This window comes from Musca autumnalis, unplaced genomic scaffold (assembly GCF_047663935.1).
Source record: "Musca autumnalis isolate F117 unplaced genomic scaffold, ASM4766393v1 scaffold_5, whole genome shotgun sequence".
NCBI classification, from domain to species: Eukaryota; Metazoa; Arthropoda; class Insecta; order Diptera; family Muscidae; genus Musca; species Musca autumnalis.
In genome coordinates, this window is record NW_027412088.1 from 118,460,705 (window position 1) to 118,487,065 (window position 26,361).

General features: G+C 36.2%; 2 protein-coding genes across 3 annotated transcripts in view; one reads left to right on the top strand and one right to left on the bottom strand.

Annotated features, from left to right (window-relative positions):
• LOC141387016 (uncharacterized) overlaps positions 1-22,003 on the bottom strand; it is a 190,010-nt gene extending 168,007 nt beyond the window's left edge. Inside the window, exon 1 of one of the 2 annotated variants that reach the window (XM_073956076.1) lies at positions 20,499-22,003. Coding sequence is in view for 1 of the 2 variants with exons in the window: in XM_073956068.1 (XP_073812169.1) it covers positions 21,729-21,778 (50 nt within the window). In the remaining variant the exon portion in view is untranslated. The remainder of the gene's footprint in view (positions 1-20,498) is intronic. The other variant, XM_073956068.1, reaches the window with a different exon arrangement.
• mRpL43 (mitochondrial ribosomal protein L43) lies at positions 18,342-19,138 on the top strand. The gene is made up of 3 exons (XM_073956088.1): positions 18,342-18,607; positions 18,668-18,774; positions 18,834-19,138. Exons 1-3 carry the CDS (start codon positions 18,471-18,473, stop codon positions 19,121-19,123), a joined length of 534 nt encoding a protein of 177 aa, XP_073812189.1. The 5' UTR covers positions 18,342-18,470; the 3' UTR covers positions 19,124-19,138.
• Positions 22,004-26,361: the final 4,358 nt, after the last annotated feature.

Below are 26,361 nucleotides of genomic sequence, written 5' to 3' on the forward strand. Positions count from 1 at the left end.
AGCAGAGTAAATATCAAATAAAAGTTAAAAAAGTCGTGTGTTTTTATTAATTTGATTGATTATTATTGCAAATAAGAGATCAAAATAGCAGACAAAAAACTTTTCCTTCATTTTAATATCGGACAAGCAAAAAATTGCAAACAAAACGACAAACAGCAGACAAAAAACTTTTCCTTCATTTTAATATCGGACAAGCAAAAAATTGCAAACAAAACGACAAACATGGACAACGAAAATGAATTTTAAAGGAATTTTTCGTTGCTACGAAATGCAAAGATGCCTCCGGGACATAACCAGTTCAGAATATATGATGCGCGACATTAAAACAAAAGCATATGGAGAACTACTAAATGTTATGAAGAAATACAAGAAGGATTGTTCTATTGACGACGTCAAGAAGAAAATAAACGTAATCCGCTCATCGTACAGAAGGGAATTGAAAAAAAATAAAGCAATCTGAATCTTCTGGAGCTGTAGTGTACAGCGCTTGGCTCAGAATCTCGAATTTCTTTTAAAATATTCACATGTGAATATTGTTTTCGGGAGGCTATCCATTTTTTTACCCATTTCCTTCTTCTTGTCACTTTATTTTCTTCCTCTAAAAGCGAAATGATCAAAAATGCACATCCAATCTTTTTGTCATCCATATTTATTAATAAAAGTTGTTATTTATATGATTTTATAGATATGTGAACACAGTAATTTTTCAACTTGACTGTTGGTTTGTCATCCAACTTGAATGACTGTTTGGCCGCTACGAACAGCACAACAAAACTGAAGCAATCGATATTTGACCAAAAGCTGTCAGTCAAAACTGATCGTCTGAACCCCACTTTAGCGGAACAAAAATCCGCAACCAAAAAATCATTGAAATAAATAAAAATTTCGCTGCTTTTCGGTTTTGTGTGTGTGAGAAAGTAAGTCCGTAGTTACACGTACACATTTTTCGGAAAAGTAAAATGCATTTTTTAATATTTTTATAAAATAATAGCAATTGTTTATTCTCCTTTACATTTCTGTGAACTACTTGTGCACAATGTCAAGAAAAGCATTGACATTTCCGCCATTTTCATCTCCAAATTAATGGTGTTGACAACTTAACGATAATATCTATAGCAATCGATAGTTTAAAATATTATATCGAAAGTATCTAATGTTGGGAATATCGATGGTTTGCCAGCTCTATTTTTTTTTTGTTTGTTTTTTTTTCGAACGTTCCCACGCCTCACTTTCCCACCCCTGCCGATCGAGGGGGGCGACCTCCCTTTTACGTAGGGATCGCGTACACACCCTGATCCGCATCATGATGGGGTATGAGAGGGAAATTGAAAACCAGCTACAGAATTTACTTCATCAGCTAGTTAGTTACTTACTAATACATTTTTATATACTATTAATTTAAAAATAAAATTATGTTAGATTTTATAAGGTCAAGGCTCATGCCAAAGTCTACATTACAATACATGGAATTAAAATCTACACACATTTTGTTAATAGGATCTCCCATAGAGTAATTCGTGCGGTGGAAATCTCTAAATAAGGGTTGATAGTTTCTAATTGTTCTACAAGGAACATTTATTCTAATAGATGATATTAAGAAATCCGAGGGAATATTACCCATTAAAATTTTATGCACCATCATAGTGTTTAACATTGTGCGTCTACTTTTTAATGTAGGTAATCGAATTAATTTTAAACTGCTTGTATATGAAGGCAAGACAAAATCGCTATTCCAATGTAAACCTCTCAGTGCAAAAAGCAAAAATTGTTTCTGCACTGATTCAATTTTATCAGAATACATTGCGTATTGAGGGTCCCATACAACAGAACCATATTCTAATATAGGTCTTACAAGTGACGTAAATAGTTGTTTTGTTATATAGGGATCTGAAAATTCTTTGGCCCATCTTTTTATAAATCCTAAAACTCCATGCGCTTTATTAACAATAGAAATTACATGATTATTAAATTTTAATTTTCGATCCATCAAAAGGCCAAGATCAACAAATGATGCTACAGTTAATAATTGAGAACCGTTAATATTGTATTGCCTTATTAAAGAAGAAGATCTGGAAAAACACATATGTTTACATTTTTTTAAGTTTAAGTCCATACAGTTGATTTTACACCATTGAAAAAGGCTATTTAAATCACTCTGGAGAAGATCAGCTTGCTTTTCCGATTTATGAGTAATGAATAGCTTGACATCATCAGCGTACATTAGCAATCTAGAATGCATTATTGAGTTTGGCAAGTCATTTATAAATAAAAGAAAGAGAACCGGTCCGAGGTGACTTCCTTGCGGAACACCCGATGGCACGTCAATCGATTTTGAGACACATCCATCAAACAAAACTGTTTGTGATCTATTTTGTAAATAAGAAGATATCCATCTTACTAAATTAGTATTAAAGCCCATATAATCTAATTTATACAACAAAAGCCTATGGTTAACCCTATCAAATGCTTTGCTGAAATCTGTATATATTGTGTCAGTTTGATTATGCCGAACAAATCCTTTTATTACATTCGATGTGAATTCTATAAGGTTTGTTATGGTCGAAAGACCACTACGAAAACCATGCTGATATGGACTTAGCATGGGTTGAATTTTATGGGAAATTACAGAAGTAATTAATTTTTCGAACAATTTAGGAATTGCACTTAATTTTGCAATTCCTCTATAATTGGATACATTAGTCAGACTGCCTGACTTATGTAAAGGTACAATATAAGACTTTTTCCATATTGCGGGGAAATGACCGAATTTAAGGGAATAGTTAAACAATAGAGTTAAAGGGGTTGACAATGCAACTGAACAATGCTTCAGAATTAAACTAGGTATTCCATCGGGACCTGGACTTTTAATGGGTTTTAAACATCGCAGACTTTTGGAAACGTCTTGGTATTGTAAGAAAGGCATGTAAATTTCATCAATCTGAGATAATTTATAAGGATATGTATCTCTAATTTGGCAAGATGCACTTGAATAAGTTGTAGCAAAAAATTCTGCAAAACATTCAGCAATATCTGTGTTTTTAGTAAATTCTTGATTATTGAATTTCAATAAAGAGGGCTTAGAAGGTGTTTTTCTTTTTAAATTAACAAAGTCATAGAAGGACTTAGGATTGGACTTAAAATTTTCTTTAATCTTGTTAAGGTACTCATTATATGATCTACGAGATTCTAGCGTATACTTAGACCTAGCTACAGAATAATTGGCGTAGTCAATTGAAGAACCTGACTTTTTATATTTACGAAAAAGTTTATTTTTGGAATTTTTTATAGTTGATAACTCAGGAGTAATCCATGGAAATTTATAAGAATTTGTGACTTTAATAGTTGGAATACATTCAAGCATAAATTTATTTATGATCTCATAGAATTTGTTAATTTTAATATCAAGATCAATATCACTGCTGCAAAGACATACCGATGTCCAGTTAACAGAAGAAATAAGAGAATTGAGTTTCCGAAAATCTGTTTTTTTTATAATTAAGGACAGTTTTTAACACTTTGGACTGATTTTCCCCAAAGGAATGATTATGGGTCATGGTTATACATAATGAGGGATGATGAATATCTTCAGGAATAGAAATTGGTGGAATTCTAATTATTTCAAAATATTGAGTAACATTTACAAATGCTAAATCAAGGATTCTATCGTAACTATTCAGTATATCGTTTATTTGATGAAGATTGAGGTCACAAAATCGACTAACAATTTCGAATGTATCTTGATTAGCATTCGCCCGGGATGTTAGTGGTGTTAGAGCTTCAGAATCTGGTAATAAGAGCCATTTAACAGAGGGCATATTAAAATCGCCCAGAACCAAAATTCGATCGGTTTCATTCATATTTCCAACGATTGAACTGATTGCGGATATATTTTTTTTATATATGTCAAGTTGAGAAGAAGGAGGAATATAGGAACAAGTTATAAATAATTTAAAATTGCCTAGTTCAATGGATATACTTAAAAATTCAATATCAGGAATATTATTTATTTCAATTAATTGGTTTGTTCCAGTACTGCAAGAATCTACTAATTTTTACTATTTTTTCCGATAACATAAAGGAAAAAATGTTATCGTAGTAAAAAATAGTAGCTTCTTGCAGGTTCTGGAACAGAGCAAATATTGCAAAGGCGAATTCCACACCAATGCTAGGTTTACATTACGAAATCCACTCGATTTCAACTGTCAATTCCTTTGCGTATACGTCAAAAGAAAACTCATCTGAAATCCATTGGATTTCGTTTGACGTTTAATCAATGGAAATGACAGATGAAATCGAGTGGATTTCGTAAATGTAATCCAAGCACAAGCGTCAACATTTGTTCACAAATTTTGACGTTTGGTGTGGTGAATGGTTCGATTATTGTTATCGATGTAACACCTTCTTATTCCACCATGCTTCATACCAACGTATTTCATATTTTCATACTTTTTGTTTGTTGATTTTATGCTTGGTTTACATTCGGCGTCCTTTCGTGATTTCGAAGGCGTTTCATGATTTCGCATACAAAAATGAAATCATCTCATTTCGTGATTTCAGCGAAATCAATGCCTAAAAAAGTACCAAAAGTTGCAACACTTTTCACGTATCACAATAAACAAGGTAGATGATCAATTGCTGCAACAAAAAATGTTATGCCAAGTTTACACTTGCGCTCCTAAATCCACTGTATTTCACGAAATCCTGAAATACACCCCGGTGTTTACACTTATTTTTTGTTGATTTCAAACCATGGTAGAACAAATATAAGGTAAAGTTAGTACTACAACAAATACAACTAGAACAACAACCACAAAGGAATTTGTTTTTGTTTGTAACGTTACTGTCAGTTGTATTTTCAAACAAAACAAGGAAATGTCTATAAATTATTGGAATTTAAAAAACTAATAATTTTTCACTTTGGTTGAATATTTTGGAAAACATGAATGAAAATTCGTTACATTTTCACTTTTTATGTTTCCACATCATTCCACTAAATGCATAAATTCTCGCAGAAAGTAGAATTCTTGCAGAAAAGTTTGGGGTCGCTGGAAATTCATAGAAATAGAGAAGCTGTTTCAATGTTTTGTTTTAGAAATCAAAGAAGCACATGTTTATTAGGGCTTTATTTTTTTTTTAATTTTAACAAAATACCTCACATATTAACAAACGTTGTATCGCCTCTACAAGCGGGGATTTACTGCGCGGCTTATCGTTCGAACTTGGAGGAGGTTACATATCATTGATATGAAGAAGTCTTTCTGGGAATTGTTTTTTTCCGAATGATATATTTTTTTTTCTCAAAAAATATATGTCCCCAGTGTACATCGAAATAGAAATAAATTTATAAAATGTCATATAAAATTTGACACTAACGTTACAACCCAGTTCAGTCAGCTGTGTATTGCTGCTACCTTTTCTTATTCTACCATGATTTCAAACATATCACAATGATCAAGGTAGATGCATATGCGCAGCTGATCGAACATGAATGTTCAAAACAATTTGATTTCATTGATATTGTTATGGAATTAGATTTGACTAATGTCCGTGTAGACGTTGTTTTATTCCCCGATACGATTTGTACCAAATAAAACAGGGTTCGTTTTAGATTACGTTTCTACAATGCTTTATTTACTTTATTACACTTATTCGGAGCTGACTGTTATAGCTAAGTACACAGCTTTACTTTACTTCTTTACTAGTCGATGTTTACACTTCGGTATAAAATTCACAACTACTCAATGTTGCCATTCGTAACTCTATTTATACCCAAAATCTCCTTGGTCTAGAAATATCTAGAAATATGGCAACAACTCGAATCTGTGCAACGAAACAGACGCACATTCGCACTAAGCGAACATCCATACTCACATACATACAAGCACAGTAATGACGTAACTACAACAACAAACAACTACACGAAATACAAGAAGTAGGAACTAAACGATAATTACATTATCGTTGCAAAACAAAACAAACAAAAGAACATTAACAAAAGGTAATGTAACGACTAGAATGATGAAGAGAGTTCTACATGGTAGTTGTTGTTGCTTAAATAAAGTAACTGCGTAATAAAAACTTTACGTTACAATTCAAATTTTTAAATTAACGGAAATTAAACTAAACTAACTTAAACCTATCAGTTACATTCGTAACATTGCCTCCCGCTTAAGCCTGTTCGTCCCGAATAGGCACAGTGGTGTGGGCATTGGTAACACTGCCTCCCGCTTAAGCCTGTTCCTCTTGACTAGATGCAGTTCTCGTTCTGTAGTGGTGGCAACTGATTTAGATGTACCCTCCACTGCGTCAGCTTTGGACTCTTGCTCTTCTGGACGACGTTGCTTTCTCTCCAGGAATCGCGATGCTATACCTTCTTTCTTCGTGGTCACCTTCCTAAGTGCCACCTGGTCTTCCTCGGACTTGCCCTTCCTTGCTGTACGGCCGCTTTTCGATAGACCTTTCCTCGACGTACATCTTCTCTTTTTCCTCCTCGTCGCGAGATTTTTCCACTTTCCTACGGGCCAATTGTCAGCGGCTTCCACCTTCAGCGTACGGACATCTACAGCGATCTCGTCGGATTCTGCACTTTGGCGATGCTTGCTTTTCTCGTTGTAGCCCACATTTATCGGTATTTCCACATTGGACCAAGTCATCACACGGTGCTTTATGTCCAGGTTGATGTCGAAGGCAATCATAAAGTCCACGCCAAGTATAACTTCGTCCACAATATCGGCCACTATAAAATCGAAATTTACCGATTTCCTACCCATACTTAGCCTTTGGTAGGCCTTTCCATGCACCGGGGTCTTCTCGCCTGTGGCCGTCCGCAATTTGACTCCATTTAACGGCAATACCTTCCCTTTTACCAAATCCGGTCTAATAATGGACTTTGTTGCACCGGTGTCCAATGTCAAGGTACGCAATACACCATTGACGAAGCCTTTAACCGTTAAGTTGTGATTCTTCTGCTGGACTATGGCTATAGAGATTGTGGGACCATCATTTTCATCCTCTGCCAGCAGCGTCTCGTGATTGACGGAATTCCCTTTATTTGATTCACCTGATGTCACCCTTTCCAGATTCTTGGCCACCGGTTGGTCGTCGCTTTTTGAAGGCGGTGAGGTGGATCTGGGCCTTGCTTGTCTAAATCTGCATTCTCGGGCCAAGTGTCCAGTTTTCCGACAGTTGTAGCAAGTCTTTCTCGTTTTACCAGCCCCTCGTTTCACACGCATTAGTGCATCCTTTAGCGGATCGACAACGGTCTGGGAATTGTTGTCCTCAACTTGCAGCCTCCTCACGTTGTAGGCTTTAGGTTTCACCAGCATCCTCGCGGTTTCTTGGGCCAGGGCAAATGACACGGTTTCTGCAAATGTTCCTATCGGTGCCGCATACGTCGCAAATTTTATCTCTGGATCACGAATACCACTTGCAAATGTCTCAATCTTTATGCGGTCCACCAATCGATGTGTCTCTCCTGGATATGCCAACTGCGCCAACCGCTCTATATCAGCCGCAAAGTCTTGTAAGGTCTCATTTGGCTTCTGGACTCTTCCCCTCAGTTCCATTCGGTAGATCTCTTGCTTGTGTTCACTACCGTACTTACGTTCAAGAGCAGCCATTATATCTCCATAGTTGTTCCTAGAAGCGGCGGGAATACTCTGTAATACGTCAGCAGCATCACCCTTCAATGCCATCAAGAGTGATACCGCCTTGTCGTTGTCGTTCCAAGAATCTCTAGCAGCCAACGTCTCGAACTGTAATTTGAACACATTTAAAGAGGTAGAGCCGTCGAACACTGGAGGCTTGATTTTTATCGTGTTATGAATAGCTCTCACTGGACCGCCTTTAATTTCCAGTTCCGACATTTTCTTTTCTATGCCCAGAATCTTCTCATCTTGAGCCAGAAATTTCTCGTCAACAGACAAAATCTTTTTATCCAACTCTTTAATTTGTACCTCCACGTTTTCTACTCTCTTTTCAATCACCATCGTGATGTTCTCGAGTTTCTCGTTAATAGTTCTAGAATTTGCCTCTAATTTCTCTTCCATGCCCTTAGCGATTTTTCTAGAGTTCTCTTCTAACTTTTCCTCCAATTTTCTGGAATATTCTTCACTCTTTCTGGAATTTTCTTCCATTTTAACATCTAATTTCTCCATCATCATAGCCAGCATTGGTTTCAAATCGTCACCCCTGGCAGCTACCGACGAAACTTCCTCAACGCTGGATTCGCCCTTTGCCGATAACTCGACTTCCTCCTTCTCGAACTCATATTCATCGATGTTCATTCCACGGCGCTCGAACTCTTCCAACAAGCGTTTTTGTAGTTCGGCCTTGTTGCCAGTAGAACACAACTCCAACTTACTTAGCTCCTTCTTCAAGTCTTCCACTCGCAGATCCTTAAACTTCATTGTAGGATGATCGTAATCTCACTGCTGACACCAATTGTTACGGAATTAGATTTGACTAATGTCCGTGTAGACGTTGTTTTATTCCCCGATACGATTTGTACCAAATAAAACAGGGTTCGTTTTAGATTACGTTTCTACAATGCTTTATTTACTTTATTACACTTATTCGGAGCTAACTGTTATAGCTAAGTACACAGCTTTACTTTACTTCTTTACTAGTCGATGTTTACACTTCGGTATAAAATTCACAACTACTCAATGTTGCCATTCGTAACTCTATTTATACCCAAAATCTCCTTGGTCTAGAAATATCTAGAAATATGGCAACAACTCGAATCTGTGCAACGAACACAGACGCACATTCGCACTAAGCGAACATCCATACTCACATACATACAAGCACAGTAATGACGTAACTACAACAACAAACAACTACACGAAATACAAGAAGTAGGAACTAAACGATAATTACATTATCGTTGCAAAACAAAACAAACAAAAGAACATTAACAAAAGGTAATGTAACGACTAGAATGATGAAGAGAGTTCTACATGGTAGTTGTTGTTGCTTAAATAAAGTAACTGCGTAATAAAAACTTTACGTTACAATTCAAATTTTTAAATTAACGGAAATTAAACTAAACTAACTTAAACCTATCAGTTACATTCGTAACAATATAATCATCAAAAATATACAACAATATAAATCTTTACAACATTATTTCGAAAATTATCGTAAAATTATCTATATATCGTATTAATTGTGTATAGTACTAAAAAATTAAAACATAAAAAATGATTTTATCGTTGAGACATTATAATAATAAATTTTGATAGATAAAAGTTGTGCTCAGAACCTGCAAAATATTACTACTTGCAGTAGTTTTCCCGTTTAGTACTAAAAATGCGTTCCCCTACTCCGAAATCTAGCAAGACTTGCACTTCTCTTTAAATAAAAAGTAGAAACTTGCAACAACCATGTTCATCGGCATCTAAATCAATCCCACGGCAGCGGGTTCTTTCGTACCGGATTGACCCGGAACAACACAAAACCAAAGTTCCGGCCAGCGGCTGCCACCTACGTGTGTACATGTTCGTATTTGTTTCGTTTTTCTGTATTGGGAGCAGCATATCCCGGAATGCCTGCTCCGAATTCTATTGGTCCGAGCCGGGACGGAGGAAAACCCAGGACCAATATATCTGTGCTCAGTTTGTCACATCCGCATCTTCACCCACATCCAACCTTCGGTGAGATGCAATAGATGTCAGGAGTGGGTGCATCTAATAGCCCGTTTAGACTATACCCTTATACGATGATTAAGGTCATTATCTCGATTTAAGTGCTTAATCCACCCAAAACCACCTTGATCTACAATACAAAATTAAATCAACTCAAAACTTGGATTTGTTTTAAATCAAATGTTAAATCGAAATATTTTGATATACAACACTGTTTTTAGCTCCTTAAAAATTCAACTATTGCAGTCTGTACCAATTTTGGCAACTATGTTCATGTGTCGTTTATTTACTAGGGTTACGACTTTTTAACCTTTTCTCAAAAATGATTTCCTGTAGCGAGAGTGAATCAACTTTTGCCTATTAAAAATTTGATCCACATTTTTTTTCCTGTTGCACGAATAAGTGACATTTTGCCTATTTATGACTAAAAAAATTTTTATTCCATATAAATATTGAAAAAGGTCCCGCACAAAGCACTTTCAATTTATGTGATACATGGAATTCAGCTATATATGATATAAAATTATATATATATATATATGTAATAATATAACGGTAAAATTGGTGAGAAACAAAAGCTTAGGTCATTCTGGATATTTCGTGTGACTTTTACGATTGTTTTGAGTTATTTATGTGCTTCAAGTGACTCCAAATTTTTTTCCAAAAAGCTCATCTATAAAAACTTTGAAAGCTTTTTGTGCGTGAGCTTTTTTCTATCGAATCACCTTGTAATTAAGATTTTATCTAATCTTATGCAAAAGCTCATCAAAATACGACACTGGGATATGAGGTTGTAAAAAGTCATAACCCTATTATTTACATTTTTCAAATAACTGTAAACACAAACACACAAAAATAAACAGAAGCGGAAAAATAGAAAAATATTATATAAAAAATAAAAATGGATGTAGCTTTAATTTAATATAAATTGTAAACAACATATTTAATAGCAATTTGTCATATTATTTTTTGCAGTATTCCATTCCATTTTTAATTTTCAAGCAATTCTTTTTGCAAATTCGCGTATGTATACGTAAACAAAGATCAGCTGACTGGCATCTTATATCATTTTAGACTAGTCTAAACAACTAGGATTTGAAAGTTGGATTTAGAAATCGAGTCGATTTAAAATGACTAGTCTAAACGGGCTATTAGGGGTTGCTCTGGACTCGTCCACGTGAGGGACTACGACACGGACTATGTTGCTGCATGCTGTGTGAACACAGTCCCCAGTGACTCGTCGTCGGATTACGAGACTCCCTCGTCGTCTGATTACGAAACTCCCCCGCAGTCCCCTCGACAACAACCGCACACGCAGCCTTTAACACCAGCCGTTGTTGTCCCAATCCCCGAAAATGCAGCCTTTTTGCAATTGAATTGCAATGGACTCCGAGGTAAGATCGAGGAGATAGTAGATTTTATGAGTCGGAAGAACATCAAGGTCGCGGCGGTGCAGGAAACCAAGCTGAACAACAACCACAGCTTAAAGCATTGTGATGGTTACAATGTTCTGAGGAAAGATCGCACCAGAAGTGGAGGTGGGGGATTGGCTTTCCTATTGCACCAGTCTGTCCAATACAGACCTATCTCGCTTGAGCCTGTCTCTAATGACCCGTACATGGAATGTATGGGGGTAGCAGTCAGGTGTGGAGCTGCCGAGATAGAGTTGCTGAATGTATACATCCCGCCGAGAAATAGCTGTAGCCCTGGTTATAGGCCTGACATTAGCCCGCTCTAGCAAGGTCATAATCGTCTGGTCCTGGGGGATTTTAATGCGCATCATGAGATGTGGCATTCGGCCCTCGGAAACGACCAGAGAGGTACAGCGCTGGCTGAGCAGATTGATAGCTCTACGTTTTGCACGGTCAATGAGGACGCCCCTACCAGAATTAGAGGAGAGTGTCACAGTTCGCCTGACATAACCATCGTGTCACCTGGTCTGACAAATGACGTTACCTGGCAACCCGTCATTTCCCTTGGATCAGACCATCTCCCCATAATTGTCTCCATTAGCAGACCACCCGACTTCATCACCTCTCAACGCGCACAGCTGTCTGCGACAAGTTGAAAAGTAGGAACAAGGTCCTCAAGTCCCTGGCCGGCAGCACTTGGGGTGCAGATAAAGAAACCTTGTTGGCCACGTATAACGCGATAGGTCGGTCTGTGGTAAGCTATGCGGCTCCAGTCTGGTCCCCGAGATTGTGTGATTCGAACTGGAAAAAGATTCAAACTTGCCAGAATGCCGCCCTGAGAACAGCGACAGGGTGCCTCCTCAAATCTTCAGTGGACCATCTACATGAGGAGGCAAAAATTCTTCCTGTAAAGCAACACAATGAGATGCTTTCGTTGCAGTACCTGCTTGGATGTTATCGTGTGAGCCATCCCAATCACCATCTTGTGGGTAGGCCCGGCCCATTCAGGGAGATCAGGAAGGATATCCATGCTCTAGAGGGAGAGGTCCAACGATACAGGAGAGAACCCCTAGATCAACAAGCATATCAAGCAGGATTGAATAGCATTCACACGGACGCAGTTGCCAAAGCCTTAAGCAATTATAGTGTGAATAAAGTACTCGGAGTACATCCTCCATCTATCGCAGCTGAGGAGCGTCAGCTGCCACGACAAACCAGAGTAGTTTAGGCTCAACTACGCTCGGGATATTGCAGTCGCCTAAATTCGTATTGGGCGGAAATCGATCGCGCCGTGCAAGACATATGCCCAGTATGCGGCATGGACCCGCACGACACACAACACCTTTTTAACTGCCCCGCCAAACCTACCCATCTAAATCCAGTGGATCTGTGGCTACATCCCATCGAAGCAGCCACTTTTCTGGAACTGGAGATAGACCCAGAGCCAGATTGAACAGAGGAACGAACAAATAAACATAACAAAAACACTGTTACAACAACAACATCGGCATCTAAATATGCTAGCTGATACATTGATTTTGACATTTCTGCTGGAGTTTTTGCAATTTCCGTTCCCGTATTTTTTAAGAAATTTGTATGAGGAAGCAATTTTTGACAATTCGCTCTTTCTAACAATACCAGTAAAAGCGTACAACAACACAATATAAAATAGCATTGTAACAATGTAATTAAATTTTATTTTTTCACATTGTTTAAAAATTTTGATACTAAAATTTTTTTGTTGCAGCAATTGACCATCTACCTTTTTTATTGTGATACGTGATAAGTGTTGCAACCAAGGCATATTCATATACCCTGCGTTTACAAATGACAGGACAGTTGACTTCATGTATTGGTTGTCAAAATCCCAAAACTTGCCTTTGTGACGTAGGCGTCCAGACAACTGCAAAAACAGTTGTAAAATTTTGAATGAAAATCATCGACATCTTTTTGTTTTCCATTCACATATTTGGTTTTTGTTCATGTTGTTTTGTTTTCAACACATTTCAATTATTATCTCACTTATTTTTACAAAAATGCCAAAAATTTGTCTTCCTTACTGTCTGTGAAAAAATGATGGACAGCTGGTAGCCAAACGACAAATGTATGTTTGTGTTAGTAAATCAGAGTTGTATTTGAAGACAAACTGTCTAGTGTAAACGCCTAGTAAGGCAGAAGTGACAATCAGCAGTATTCTTACTTTTTTTGTAAATTTAGTTTTCAAGTGAATAGGGGGGTCTTCTCATGAAATTTGAAACTTCCAATTTTGCTACCATAAAATACTGCTTTTCATCCTAAACGTGTAATAAAAATTACCTACAAGCGTTTTGAATGCGTTATATTTACAATTTGATTCAAATTTGTTCAATTTTAGAGGATTTTCAAAATGTATTTATGTTTTTCCTGAAAAAAATTTTGGAACGACCCTGTTATTCAATATTTTCTTTGACAATTAATCTTCAATAACAACACAATGTTGTTTTTGTAAATTTGTTAGTTGTTGTAATTTATGCATTTACCTTATATGAATATGCCTTGGTTGCAACCATGGCCCAATAAAGTTAAGTTAAGTTAAACTTTTTTATTGGGACCTTTTTATCGATAACAATTTTGTTTTTGTACTTATCGATAACAATAATTATAACCTACAGAACTGTAATCGATTTGTTCTGTTTTACATGTCGTTCGTACAGGCTACATGCCCAGTAGTGGGATTCTGTAACTGATTTTTGCTGTTATCGATAATTGTCGGTAAAATTAAAATGATTATAATTTCGATAATTAACGAAATTTTTCGGTAAGTTAACGATGAATAAAAAGTAGTCGCTAGTCTCTACCGACACAAACAGTGATGACAACTTTTCTTTATGTTTTTAGTCATCATTTTGCGATTTAATTTTACCGATTTTTGTCGGTAACAGCAAAAATGTGTTACAGAATCCCACTACAGGTGAATTTGAATTTTACGAATGTAAACAGAATGATAAGTATTAAGACTTGCTCACGGTCTTTTCAAATACATTAACAACAATATCGTTAAAAACGTTGGCAAACGATGCCGAATAATTAAATAATGAAATGAACGAAAATACTTATGTACAAAGGCAAACTGTTATTGCGAAGGCAATAGAAGCTCTGTTCCTTTACGTTCAAGAATCTTCAAGTTTTACCAATTTTTACTCGAAAAGCGTCCCTTTACTTCAGACACCATACAATTCATATGGGAGCAGTTTACAACTTTTACTACTTTTGCCGGTTTTACCATTTTGAAAAGTAAAGGAACAGACCAAGTAATTTAATATGTGTGTTCGTTTACTCAAAATTTGTACAAATTGTTACTGGATGTTGTTCGTTTACTCTACAATATAATGTAAAAGACCTTAGTCGATTACAAGAAGTTACTGGACTTGTACAAATTTGTACAAATTGTTGAGTAAACGAACACACCTAATATTTGTCATATTGTTTACAAATTTTGATACTAATGCTTGGTTTACATTTACGAAATCCACTCGATTTCAACTGTCAAATCCATAGGTTAAACGTCAAATGAAATCCAGATGAGATTTCATTTGAGGTTTGAGCTATGGAATTGACAGTTGAAATCGAGTGGATTTCGTAAATGTAAACTTAGCATAATGCTTGGTTTACATTCGACGTCGTTTCGTGATTTCGAAGGCGTTTCGTGATTTCGCGCGGAATCAAGCAAAATTTATCTTGATTTCGCATACAAAAATGAAATCATCTCATTTCGTGATTTCAGCGAAATCAACATCGAAATCACAGTACACATGATATACAGCCCCGTTTATACCTAAAGTTGCAACCATGGTACAATAAAGTAGAGGTAGGCCAGTAGTGGGATTCTGTAACTCATTTTTGCTGTTATCGATAATCGTCGGTAAAATTAAAATGCTTATAATTTCGATAATTATCGAAAATTTTCGGTAAGTTAACGATGAATAAAAAGTAGTCGCTAGTCCTACCGACACAAACAGTGATGCCAACTTTTCTTTATGTTTTTAGTCATAATTTTGCGATTTAATTTTACCGATTTTTGTCGGTGACAGCAAAAATGAGTTACAGAATCCCACTACTGTAGTGCGATTCTGCAACTCTCTACCGATGGAATTAACGACAAATGTCGATAGTTAACGATATTTGTCGGTAAGTGCTATTCTGTTTACAAATTTTACCGATTTTTATGTCGGTACTTATCGAAAATCATCGGTCAGTTACCGACGAAAAAAGGAGTCGTTAAGTCTACCGATATAAAAGAATTTTCATATTTTAAACAAAAAAATCAGTAAAAATCAATTTTTTAAGAAATGATTTTGGAATATATTTCATGGCAAATAAAAAGATAAGGTGAGATACATTTCATTACGCATAAAAAAGAAAATTCTGCGACATATGGAGGATACTTTCATTTGGAAACCCACAAAACTGCGGGAAAAATCTCTGAGAAAATATTAACTATTTTCAGTACGAAAAAAATATTTTATGGGATATATTCCGTAACAGTTGCTACCCATATAAAAATGTATTGGTGGTTTCGATTAGCATCAACATTAAAAGAAAGAAGAATATCACGATGGTCGTCATATTCCCTGATAATACGTAATTCTGATATAACAGATCAATATACACAATTTAAATATTCATGTTCAAAATATACATATTAAATGTTAGGATTTTAATACTATAGCTTCGTTCCAGTACTTTTTTAATGGTAAAATGTTCAAAAGAGAAAACTGCCAAAAATGAGTTCAACGCACACATTTTTCCAAAAAGTACGGGAACGGAAAAATGGCAGAAACGTCAAAAAATCTGGAACAAATGTCAAAGTCGCCGTTGCATGTTGCACATTTTTCCTCGCTCAAATTTGTCGTGTAAAAAGTTTCTAAAGAGAAAGCCATTCAGCGCCATTTTTGTTCAAAGAGAAGTGAACATTTTGCAACTTTTTTGTTGTACGGGAACGTATTTCGGGGAAAAATGTTCAAAATGTGTTAAATGTGTAAAAACCTTTTAGTTCTGGAACGAAGCTTATGTTTACAATTACGATATCCACTCGATTTCAACTGTCAATTCCATTGCTCAAACGTCAAATGAAATCGCATCGATTTCAGATGAGTTTTCATTTGACGTATACACAAAGGAATTGACAGCTAAAATCGAGTGGATTTCGTAAATGTAGACATAGTACAAATCTTCAGTTTCAAACAATTCAACCAATTTGTCGAATATTACACATTAGACATAGTATAAATCTTCCGTTTCAAACAATTCAACCAATTTGTCGAATATTAAACCATGTTTACATTAGAACTTGCCGGGTTATGAGAATTTATACGTATATCCAATGGATTTGACAATTAAAATCCACTGGAATAAATAAAAAATAAATTAGATATAGTTATATGTATGTAAACGTAGCTTTAACTACGATTTTTAATATTTAATAAACCCAGTGAATTTCAAATGTCAATTCCATGGCTTAGGCCATGTTTATATTATAGCCTTTTGCAGGGTTAACCTTCTTTATGAGGATTTGCTTGACGTATATGTAATGGAATTGACATTTAAAACCCAGTGGGTTTGTTAAATCCGGTTATATATAAACGTACTATTATATTTCAAATAAATCTTTATAGAGAAGGTAAACCTTGCAAAAGGCTATAATATAAACATGTCCTAAAGTTGAATTTTTCTACATGTAATTAGTCCCAATTTACATTAGGCGAGTTTACTTGCGGCAATTGTCAGTTTGATGGAGAGAGAGGTGAGGTATATGGTAACCCTTTGCCTCTCAACACCCTCTCTCACCCACAAACTGACAATTGCCGCATGTAAACTCGCCTAATGTAAATTGGGACTTAGAAACATACTTATTTTATATACAATAGTGATTTAAATAATTTAATTAGAAATTTGAATTATGTTAACTTTGAATGAGCATTATTTCGTTCAAGGTGTGATTTTTCCTATTTCTCGTAAAAAACAAGAAACGTTTAAAAATTAGAATAATTTATACACTTCGTATACGCTTTTCATTTTGAAACGACGTGCATCTTCTTTTAAATTCCGTAATTCTACCGATATTCGTCGCTAAAATTTTTGTATCGATAACATTGAGTTACAGAATAGCACTTTCGGTAATTCAACCGAAAATTTTCGTTAATTATCAATATCGGTTCGGTAGAAAAAAAGTTACAGAATCCCACTACTGGTAGCAATGTCAAAAAGAAACATAAAAAATCAATTTCACAGTTTTTAATTTAGTTTTGTCAGCGTTCGACTTTTTCTTCTGTTTTTCGTCCATTTTTTTCTTCATTGTGAAGTAATCATCAAGCAAAAGTCGAAAAATCAGTTCTAGCATTTTTAAGCTGAAAACACATACAACGTTTGAGTAAAGTTTTGTGTCGTTTTGGCCGTTTTTACACTGTTGGGCATGATGCCGAAAAATTCAAATTCATTTGAAATATATGCCGGCAAACATATCAACGCCGGACTTTGATGTCGGCGTCGCCCTGTTGTTGTTGTTTTTTTGTCAACGCCCAACGCAAAACTTTACTCAAACGTTGTATGTGCTTTCTGCTGAAATTTGTCTGGTAGCCTGTGGTAGAAGAGAAAGACATATGTGCTCTCTCTCCTCTCTTAAAAATTGCTGCCAGTTTTACCACTTTTTGGGGTTAAGGAACGATTTACAGGTTAAAAATGGTAACAAATGGTAACCTCAGGTAAGTAAAGGAACACAGCTACTATGTGTACAACATTCACAGGTAGCAAATTTGACATCTCATATGACATACATAGATAGTGTAAACACCCCTTAACAGGTTATTATTAACTGCTATGCCTAAATACGACCGTATTCCCAGGGCGTATGTGGTGAAAAAAGGAGAACACATGTATTCTTATGAGGACTACCGAAATACGTCGAGCGTATACTTTTTGTAAGTTGAACATTTTTAACTTTGACAGAACGTACGATATGTTATTGTATGTATGTATGTGTGTGTTTTGTATTTTGAAAACAAAAGCCCAACAAAACATGAAATACAATTTATTGCAAAGGAAAAATGTTTGTTTTACGAATGAAAACATTTAATAAAGTTTCAGTCGCGGTTTTTGTGTTTTAAATGGGATTTCGGAATAAACGTATTTGGGTAATACGGACGCTCAGAGAGCGTTGTTGTAGTAGGTAGGTGAATATTTTTTGTACGTCACGACTTAAATTAGGTATAGCTGTAAATTTTTTGACATGTCTACCTGTTTAAATGCGACTTAATGATGAGCCGCCGGCGAGTGAGATATAATTCGGCTTCGTTTTCTGCTCAGAAGCAGCAACTATATTTCCCTAATTTTTATAGGTTATTAATTTACAATTGTTATAACATTTATATTAAATATGTCAAATAGTCACTTATTCCTTAAATCTTGCTTTCCTCGAGCACCACTACAAAATGGACTTGGTCGATACGTTTGTCAACTTCAGAGGGTGACTTTAAAGTTTTGCAAAAATAATGGGTCCAGCAAGGGGATGCGGTAAACTCAATTATACTGACCACTATAAAATAATATTTAATATACCTATATTTCAATTAGAGAATTCATTGAAAACGGTCTCGTGGATTTCGCCAAGGAAAATCCGGGTGTGGTGTTATATGTTAAACCCAGACGGCACCGAACCCCTGTATTGATCGGGGAATATTGTGAGTAATAGTGCGCACAATTTCTAAAAAGCCTTAAGATTACAATTTTTTTATTTTAGTAAATGGGGAACGTGAATGGCTGAATTGTCGTAACTCCACAAAAGAAGACATTTTAAAATGGATTGAATTATTGAAAACACAAAATGGTCCATCCAGTACGATGCGATTACGTAAAATGTGGCACACAGATGTTCCGTCTATTCAGGGCACTTGGTCGCCATTCATGATACGTAGCCCTGATATGAATGTAGTTAGCTTTCCATCGGCAAAGTTTTCACAGCCATTAGATGTTGAAAAATCAGCTACCGAGAAACTATTAGAAATATACAAAGAGCAGAAACAAAATTAGAAAGCTTTAAAAGAACGTTGTGCAGTTTTATTTCATAAAAAATGATCCGTTCCCATTTGTAGTAGTAAGAGGAATATGTGGGTTAATAACTCCCTCCATTGATAACTTGGCTTTAGTTGAGCTGAAAAAAACTTTTTCACACGGATCACAAATATGTAAACATTTAACTTTATTTCTGTGTTTGTGCCCAAGGGCATAAACAAGCAAAAGAGATGTTTAAGGTTTTCTCCCACATATCCATATGTTTGGTTTTATATTTTATGGTAGAGAATAGATTGAAGGACGGACGGACATACAGATTGGCAGGCGGATGGAGGCATGTTATGGACAGACATATCGATGAACGTTTGTTATTTCTTTCTTTTGTGGTTACTGACACGAGTTTCAACCAAAAACCCAAACGATCACGAGCTATAAAATAGTATGTGGTGGCTTAAGCACCGTATCAGAATTGAGCTGAGCTTAACCCTTCTTTGGTTCCAATTTTGAACGCAACTGTATATCAACTATGTAGTTACATGGATTCGGTTTGGCAATCAGTCAGTCTAACCGATTGACTAATTGGGCACGTAGGTGTTGTTGTTTCTTTTTTCATATCAAACTACAGGTTACAATCTTACAAATTACATCGTTTACTCACACACATGGTAGATAAATATGCAATTACGAGAAGATACCGAGAATCGGAGAGGAAAACATATTACCGAGAGACATGGCAGGTATCTCGTGATGTGTGAAATGTTGTGTAAAGCAAAATTATATGTTAATGTTGTTAATGTACGTTTTTAATGTTAAATGTGAACAACATACTCTAAGGTCCAATCCGGTAATAAAAAAACAAACAAACAAAAACACAAAACAACAATAACAAAAAAACGTGTAATACATAAGAAAAAAGAAAACACATAAGGCACAAGCATAAAGGCATGTTTTCGTTTAGTATATATGTATGTATTATTGGATAGGCCAGACCAGATCCGACCAGGCTACCCATAGACTTATATCAGGAAAAATTTCTAAAATTGTCTTTTTCATTTCAAAAAAATCCAAAAAAAAATTTGATACTACATAAATAATTTTTGGTACATAGATTAAGAAAAAAATCAGCATTCCAAATCTGTTTTCGTTAGTAACTTTGATCGTTGCGCGCAAAAGATATGACTGTTTTAATTATGATAATTAGAAAAAATTCTAAAAAAATCGCGGCTTAATATTCTTAGCTGTTATATCCTATTATCGTGAACTGAATTCGTAACCTTTGCGATGATGCAAAAAAATAATCGCAAAGTCTCAATGGATTCGCGAAAAATCAAATTTGTTAAATAATTTCACGTATTTACAAACATATTTTTGAAACAATAGCGCTCATACTTACGAAAAATATATAAAAAAAATTATAACAGCATCCAGACATTTTGAGGAGTAAAATGAAACCTAAGTTGTGAAGGTCGGAGCTATAGTATTCAAGTTATTTGCAAAAATACGAAGAAAATATTACGAAAAAATTAAAATCATATTATTCTAATTTTATTTTTTTATGGTTTTCTAGGAAAAGTTGGAGAAAAAATGATTGAGTTCTTCGGCATTTTCGTCAAAATTTCTCGCAATAATGATGATATTTCGTTGTAACAAATTTTTCGCTTATAGTTTTCCTATTGGATAATATTATTAGAACCTTATATCAAATCACAAGGAATTCCAATGGTGGCATAACGTTAAAATAATGTTATATTGAATATTACAACATTTGAGATGCATATAAACCGCGCAATTATGAAAATGACATGATGCGCATCCGATTTTCCAGCACAGCGAATCAATCCCTCTTATTTGATGTACAGTTTGTCAAATTCTATATGGCGACCACGATGTAGCATCTGCTGCATATTAGGGTGCAAAACACAGTAAAATGGTCATAATTTCCGCGAAGTTCATTTACATTTTATGCGCATCCGATTTCAATAATCACCATTAAAAAATACATCATTCTATGCCGTTTCAATGCGATCCATCAAGAACCGTGGATGTAGCATCGCACTCAATTTTTAGAAGAAATCTATTATATCTCTGGATTTACGAGAGTTTTTAAATATCTGTTTTCGCGCAGTTTAAACACGCGTATCGATCTATTTATTTGAGTAGAACTGACACATCCAAAACGCGTTTTATTATGCGATATTTTCAAAATATTTTTTTGCAAATTTTCGAAATTTGAGGGGTATCATATCCGCCGATCTTGTGGGTGGATTTTTACGCGTCGTGGCTTGTTAGATTCAGAACGCAAAAAAACTAAATTTACGCGGGTTTCTACGGAAATCGATTGACGTTTGTAAATTTTAAACCAAAAAAATAGGTTTTTGAGAAAAATTTACGCACAAAAATTTCGTGTTTGGGCGCAGATTACTGTGATCCTGTGAGGGCTACACCCTCATGTTATACATTAAAAAATGCGAAATCGCGAGTATTATAATCAAATAATAAGCTTTTAGGGAAATCCAGCTGCGCGTCCCGATTAGAGCAAAAATTCAAAAAACCCCATTTTTCTGGTTTCAAAATGTCAGCATCCGTTTGAGGTAGATACAGTGGATATATTAAAAAATCATACATTAGAAACTTCAACTCTGAAGTGTACTCTTTAACTTCTCCTTTAAGCATTAAGCTCTACATTGTGTTGTAAAACCACTAATTGGAAAATAACATAATGAAACTCGTTTTTTTCAACGATTTTTTCCGATTTTTTTACATTAGTACGACCACAGCTTCCGCTCAAAATATTGTTTTAAGAAACCCCTCGGTGAATCGGGCTAAAACAGTTTATTTTACCGAAATGCGGTCAAAAGTTATGGTATAGTAAAACTGATCGCGAGTTACAATACCCAAAACCTCAGTTTCAACATAAGTTAATTTTCTACAAAAAGCTTGATATATATATACATACATATCGACACCTCCAAATAATAGTATGCTAAGTCTAAAAAGTGAGTTTTGCAGGAGAAGCTCTCAAAGTGTGGAAATTTTTTTGAACTTCAGTACTACGCTAAGTCAATATTTTTTTATAACTTCTGATCGGATTAACCGATCATTACCAAAATTTGACAGAATTTAAGTTAAAGGACGTTCGACACCTCCAAATAATAGTTTGCTAATTCTGAACAGTGAGTTTTGCAGGACAAGCTCTAAATGTTTGGAAATTTCTTTGACCTTCAGTACTATGCTAAGTACATATTTGTTTATAACTTCTGTTCGGATTGTCCGATTATTACCAAAATTTGACAGAATTTAAGTTAAAGGACGTTAAATATAAAAATATAAAGAACTTGAAAACATGCTAAGTCGACTTAGCATACTATTGTTTGGAGGCGTCGATATATGTATTGTAGAGAGCAGACAACGAAGCCGACGGATTTTTTCGGCTCGCTCGCTCACGTCTGTGCAAGACAATCGGCGGCGGCGCGCCGACTTATTTACCGACTCGCGGCTAAATTTCAGCTAAGTTAACATGTAGTTTAAACATAGTCCAGGTGCACACTAGGATGAATTTCATTAGAAATTTCATGAAATAAGACGTTCTTAGAACAAATTCCCACTATAAAAATTACTATGAAAGCAAAATTTCATGAAATTTGTTCAATGAAATCAGTCTAGTGTGGACCGGACTATATATATCGCAAAATTTCATGGATTTTTGCTGAAAATTATCGGCTCGCGCCGTTTCTACCGATTTGACGGCTGGCGATTTTTAGCCGATTTGAGCCGACAAAATCGGCGGCGGCTCGACTCGAAGAAAACAAGCGGCGGCGGCGTGCCGCCGATTTTCAGCCGACTGGCTTCCTCCTCTGGTAGAGAGTATATTTCACTAAAAAAATTCATGAAAGGTGTTCTTAAATTGAATTCCCCACTACAGCAATTTTATGATTTGACTCCATGGAGGTCGATCTAGAGACGCATAATTTCATGCAATTTTTTCAATGAAATCACTCTAGTGTGGACCAAGGCAAATATAGAAGGTAGCCGATTCGGCGAATTGCTACAACAAAGCAACTTTTGCCGTAACATAATACGTCAGAATTTGTAAAGAGAATCAATTCGCCTTGGCGCTTAAATTTGCAGCGATTTAGCTTCGGCCAATCAGAACAAGATGTTTGTTTACATTTCACAATTACAACAATTTTATTTGACATTTCATATTCAATCAGCTGATACGAGTCGGCTACCTTCTTTAATGTGCCTTGGTGTGGACCGGGACTTAGCGAGGGGTGTGAAGTAGTGAAACCATGGTACAATTACAAGTCCTCCAGCAGGCGAATTCAAAGAAAAACAAAAATTTTAAATGTCAAAATTCATAAACAGGAGCGAAAAAAAATTTTGAGGCGAATTTCTTTCCTGTAAATACAGGTAGATACATAGCATGATACAATTAAAAAGGTAGATGCCTCAGCCCAGCTGATCGAATCTAAAACGTCAAAAAACTGGGAATTCGCCATGAAAAATCAAAATTAAGTTAGTTTAGCTTACTATATACATTCCGAGCTGCTTAATGTCCGGCTACTTAGAGAAAAATTTACAATTTAAAAGAACATTTCTTTCTGTTCACGAGATTTGCACCTGTCCATAGGAGAAGCTCTATATCTCCGGCCAAAGGCCGGTTATTTGAGAAAAATTATAATTTAAAATATTTTTTTCACAAGTATGTGATGAATACCGAATCGATTCGATTTGCAGAATCGAAATTGTATACGTGGTGCCTTTGGTGATACAGTCGGCCATTATGAATTTAATGTGAAGTTAGAAAGATCAAATTGAATATGGAACCAGTTTTAAATTAATTCATTTGTGCATTGCAGGGTTTAAAAGCCATTAGCATAAGCTGTACTTCAACTGCTACATACGCAATATTCACACACACGTCTAAATAAGCAACCGAACGCACATTTTTTTGTACATTTTTGCTTATTTCTTTTTTTACGCCTAATCTTTTTTTCGTTAGGCATAATCGACAACCACGCGAATTAGCATCCGAGGGTGTTTTTAATGATTATCGTTGAGTGGAGTGGTCAGTTGTCAAAATTACTTTATGTATGGAAACCTTCAGCTGAAATTGCGAATCTCAGTTGATGAACCGGCTATTTTTCAGCAACCAGTTGTTTTCAGTTGCAGTGAATATTTTCGAAGAAAGAAGAAGTAAAATTGAAAGGAAAAAGAAACATTTTCTTAACAATTGTTGATTATTTGCATGATTAATTAATTGTGTGTATCAAACATATGGGAAAATAACAATAAAACAACAGTTTGAAATATTAATTGATAAATTTAGTGCAAATTTTTAAATAAAAATGAATTTTATTTTGTCTTTTTTCCTCCTCCGACAATACGTTCGACAATATAGATTTATCAATGCAATTGTTGTAATCATGTCTCAACGCAGCGCACACTTTTGAAAGTGGGGGTATTGCTTTTGATCTGTAACTTACTTTGAAATCACCCTTTAACGTTTCCACAATGTAAACTATGGCATCCTTTTCAATCCCCTCGCCAGGGGTAACAATCTTGACGCGATGCGGGGGCTTAAGGTCACAATTTTCTCCACCCAATCTTCTGGAGCTTGGGTTGAGGAAATTGTGGCCGACCAAAGGTTACCCACGAAGTGATCTCCTTCGTAATAGAGATCCCCTAACGCCGGGGTGTCAGGCGAACGCGTGCCTATCGGTGTTCTTACGGTTTGCAGTTAGGGTACCAACTGTAGTAGAACGGAGCCTCATTGAATAACCTGGGCGCCTCAATGCAGTATAGACTTAGTTGTCAAGCCTTGCCATGCTACTGGAGGGTTATGCCATGGTCGACCTCCATTCCCCCAATAAATTAATGACTTATGGATTCGAAATTATTAAAAAACAAAACAAAAACCCCAAAACCCACAGTTGACAACAATCTTGCAATGCCCACGGATTATGATATGACCACAACCTGTTCTGACACCAATCAACCTGCGGTTGATAGGACATCAGCTCCGGGAGGGGACGGACGAGCAACGCCTGATTTTAAAGTCGTAGAGGACAGTCTTGCTGAGGTGGAACCGCATCCCAGTGCTAAGAGACCCATTCCGAGACAGGACTCAAGGCCCTCTACCTCCTCTGCCCGTTACCAAAGGAACGAGAGCGAGAAGACCACCAATACCAAGCCCAACTTGAGTCACAAGGTGACTTCTCGATCTCCTCCTAAAAGTAACGAGATGAGGAAGAAAAACAAATCGGACAGACCGATGGTGCCGGATGAACTGCGAATAGCAGTCATCAACAAAGCTGATCCAGAAGGCAGGATCAGTGATGGACACTGGCGGCTGACTGAGAATCAGCTGCGTGATATAGTGTTCGCAGGAGAAGGAAAGCATCCAAAGCACACCCAATTCGGCAGTGCCGCCCCCTACAGGGGCATCAAGGTCATCTGCTGTGAAAACAGGGAATCTCTGAACTTCCTTGTCGACACAATAGATGGCCTTGGTGAACTCTGGCAGGTTTGTCAACTGTCGACTGTGGGTGTAAATGAGATCTAATGTATCCCTCCAATTACAGCGGAGGGATATCACGGCTCTTATAATGCAAGATAGGTCACAAAAATCCACCATCTTCGCATCATCGAGAGCCCTGACACACCTGGCCAACACGTTGAAAGTCTCATAGAAATGATGGGAAGCACATGCCTAATTATCATGGGGTGCGATGCCAACACCCATCATTTCCACTGGGGAAGCAGTGACACGAATGATAGGGGTGAGTCTGTATTCGCTTTTATACTAAAATATAATATGAGAATATGTAATAGGGAAATGAAAGCACTTTTCAAAATAAAAATAGGGAGGAAGTTATTGACATAACCCTCATCAATAAAGACGAATCCCATATCATTAACTGGAAAGTATCCAAAGAGTGTTCCTTTCCAAGTCTCTGTTGACGGAATTCGGCAACCACCACATAGGAATCCGCGGAAAACCGACTGGGACAAGTTTGCTGAACTAGTAACCTCACCCCGCTATCCCACAACTACTAATGAGGTTAATAATGCAGTGAAACATGTAACAGAGGTTTTAGTGGATAGCTATGAGGCCTCCTGCCCACTTACACACCCTGGCAGGAGAAGCCAACCGGTTTGGTGGTCAAAAAAACTTGCCAATCTTAGGAAAACAAGCAGAAGATTATATAATAAGGCCAATAAAACAAAGTTGTCCACCGATTGGGAGAACT

Bases quoted from the DNA above. Each gene is read 5' to 3' on its own strand.
- mRpL43 (XM_073956088.1), top strand. From the start codon at position 18,471: ATGTCAAATAGTCACTTATTCCTTAAATCTTGCTTTCCTCGAGCACCA. The intron at 18,608-18,667 runs GTAAACTCAATT...TATTTCAATTAG, and splicing joins GGGTCCAGCAAGGGGATGCG to AGAATTCATTGAAAACGGTC. The intron at 18,775-18,833 runs GTGAGTAATAGT...TTTTTATTTTAG, and splicing joins TGTATTGATCGGGGAATATT to TAAATGGGGAACGTGAATGG.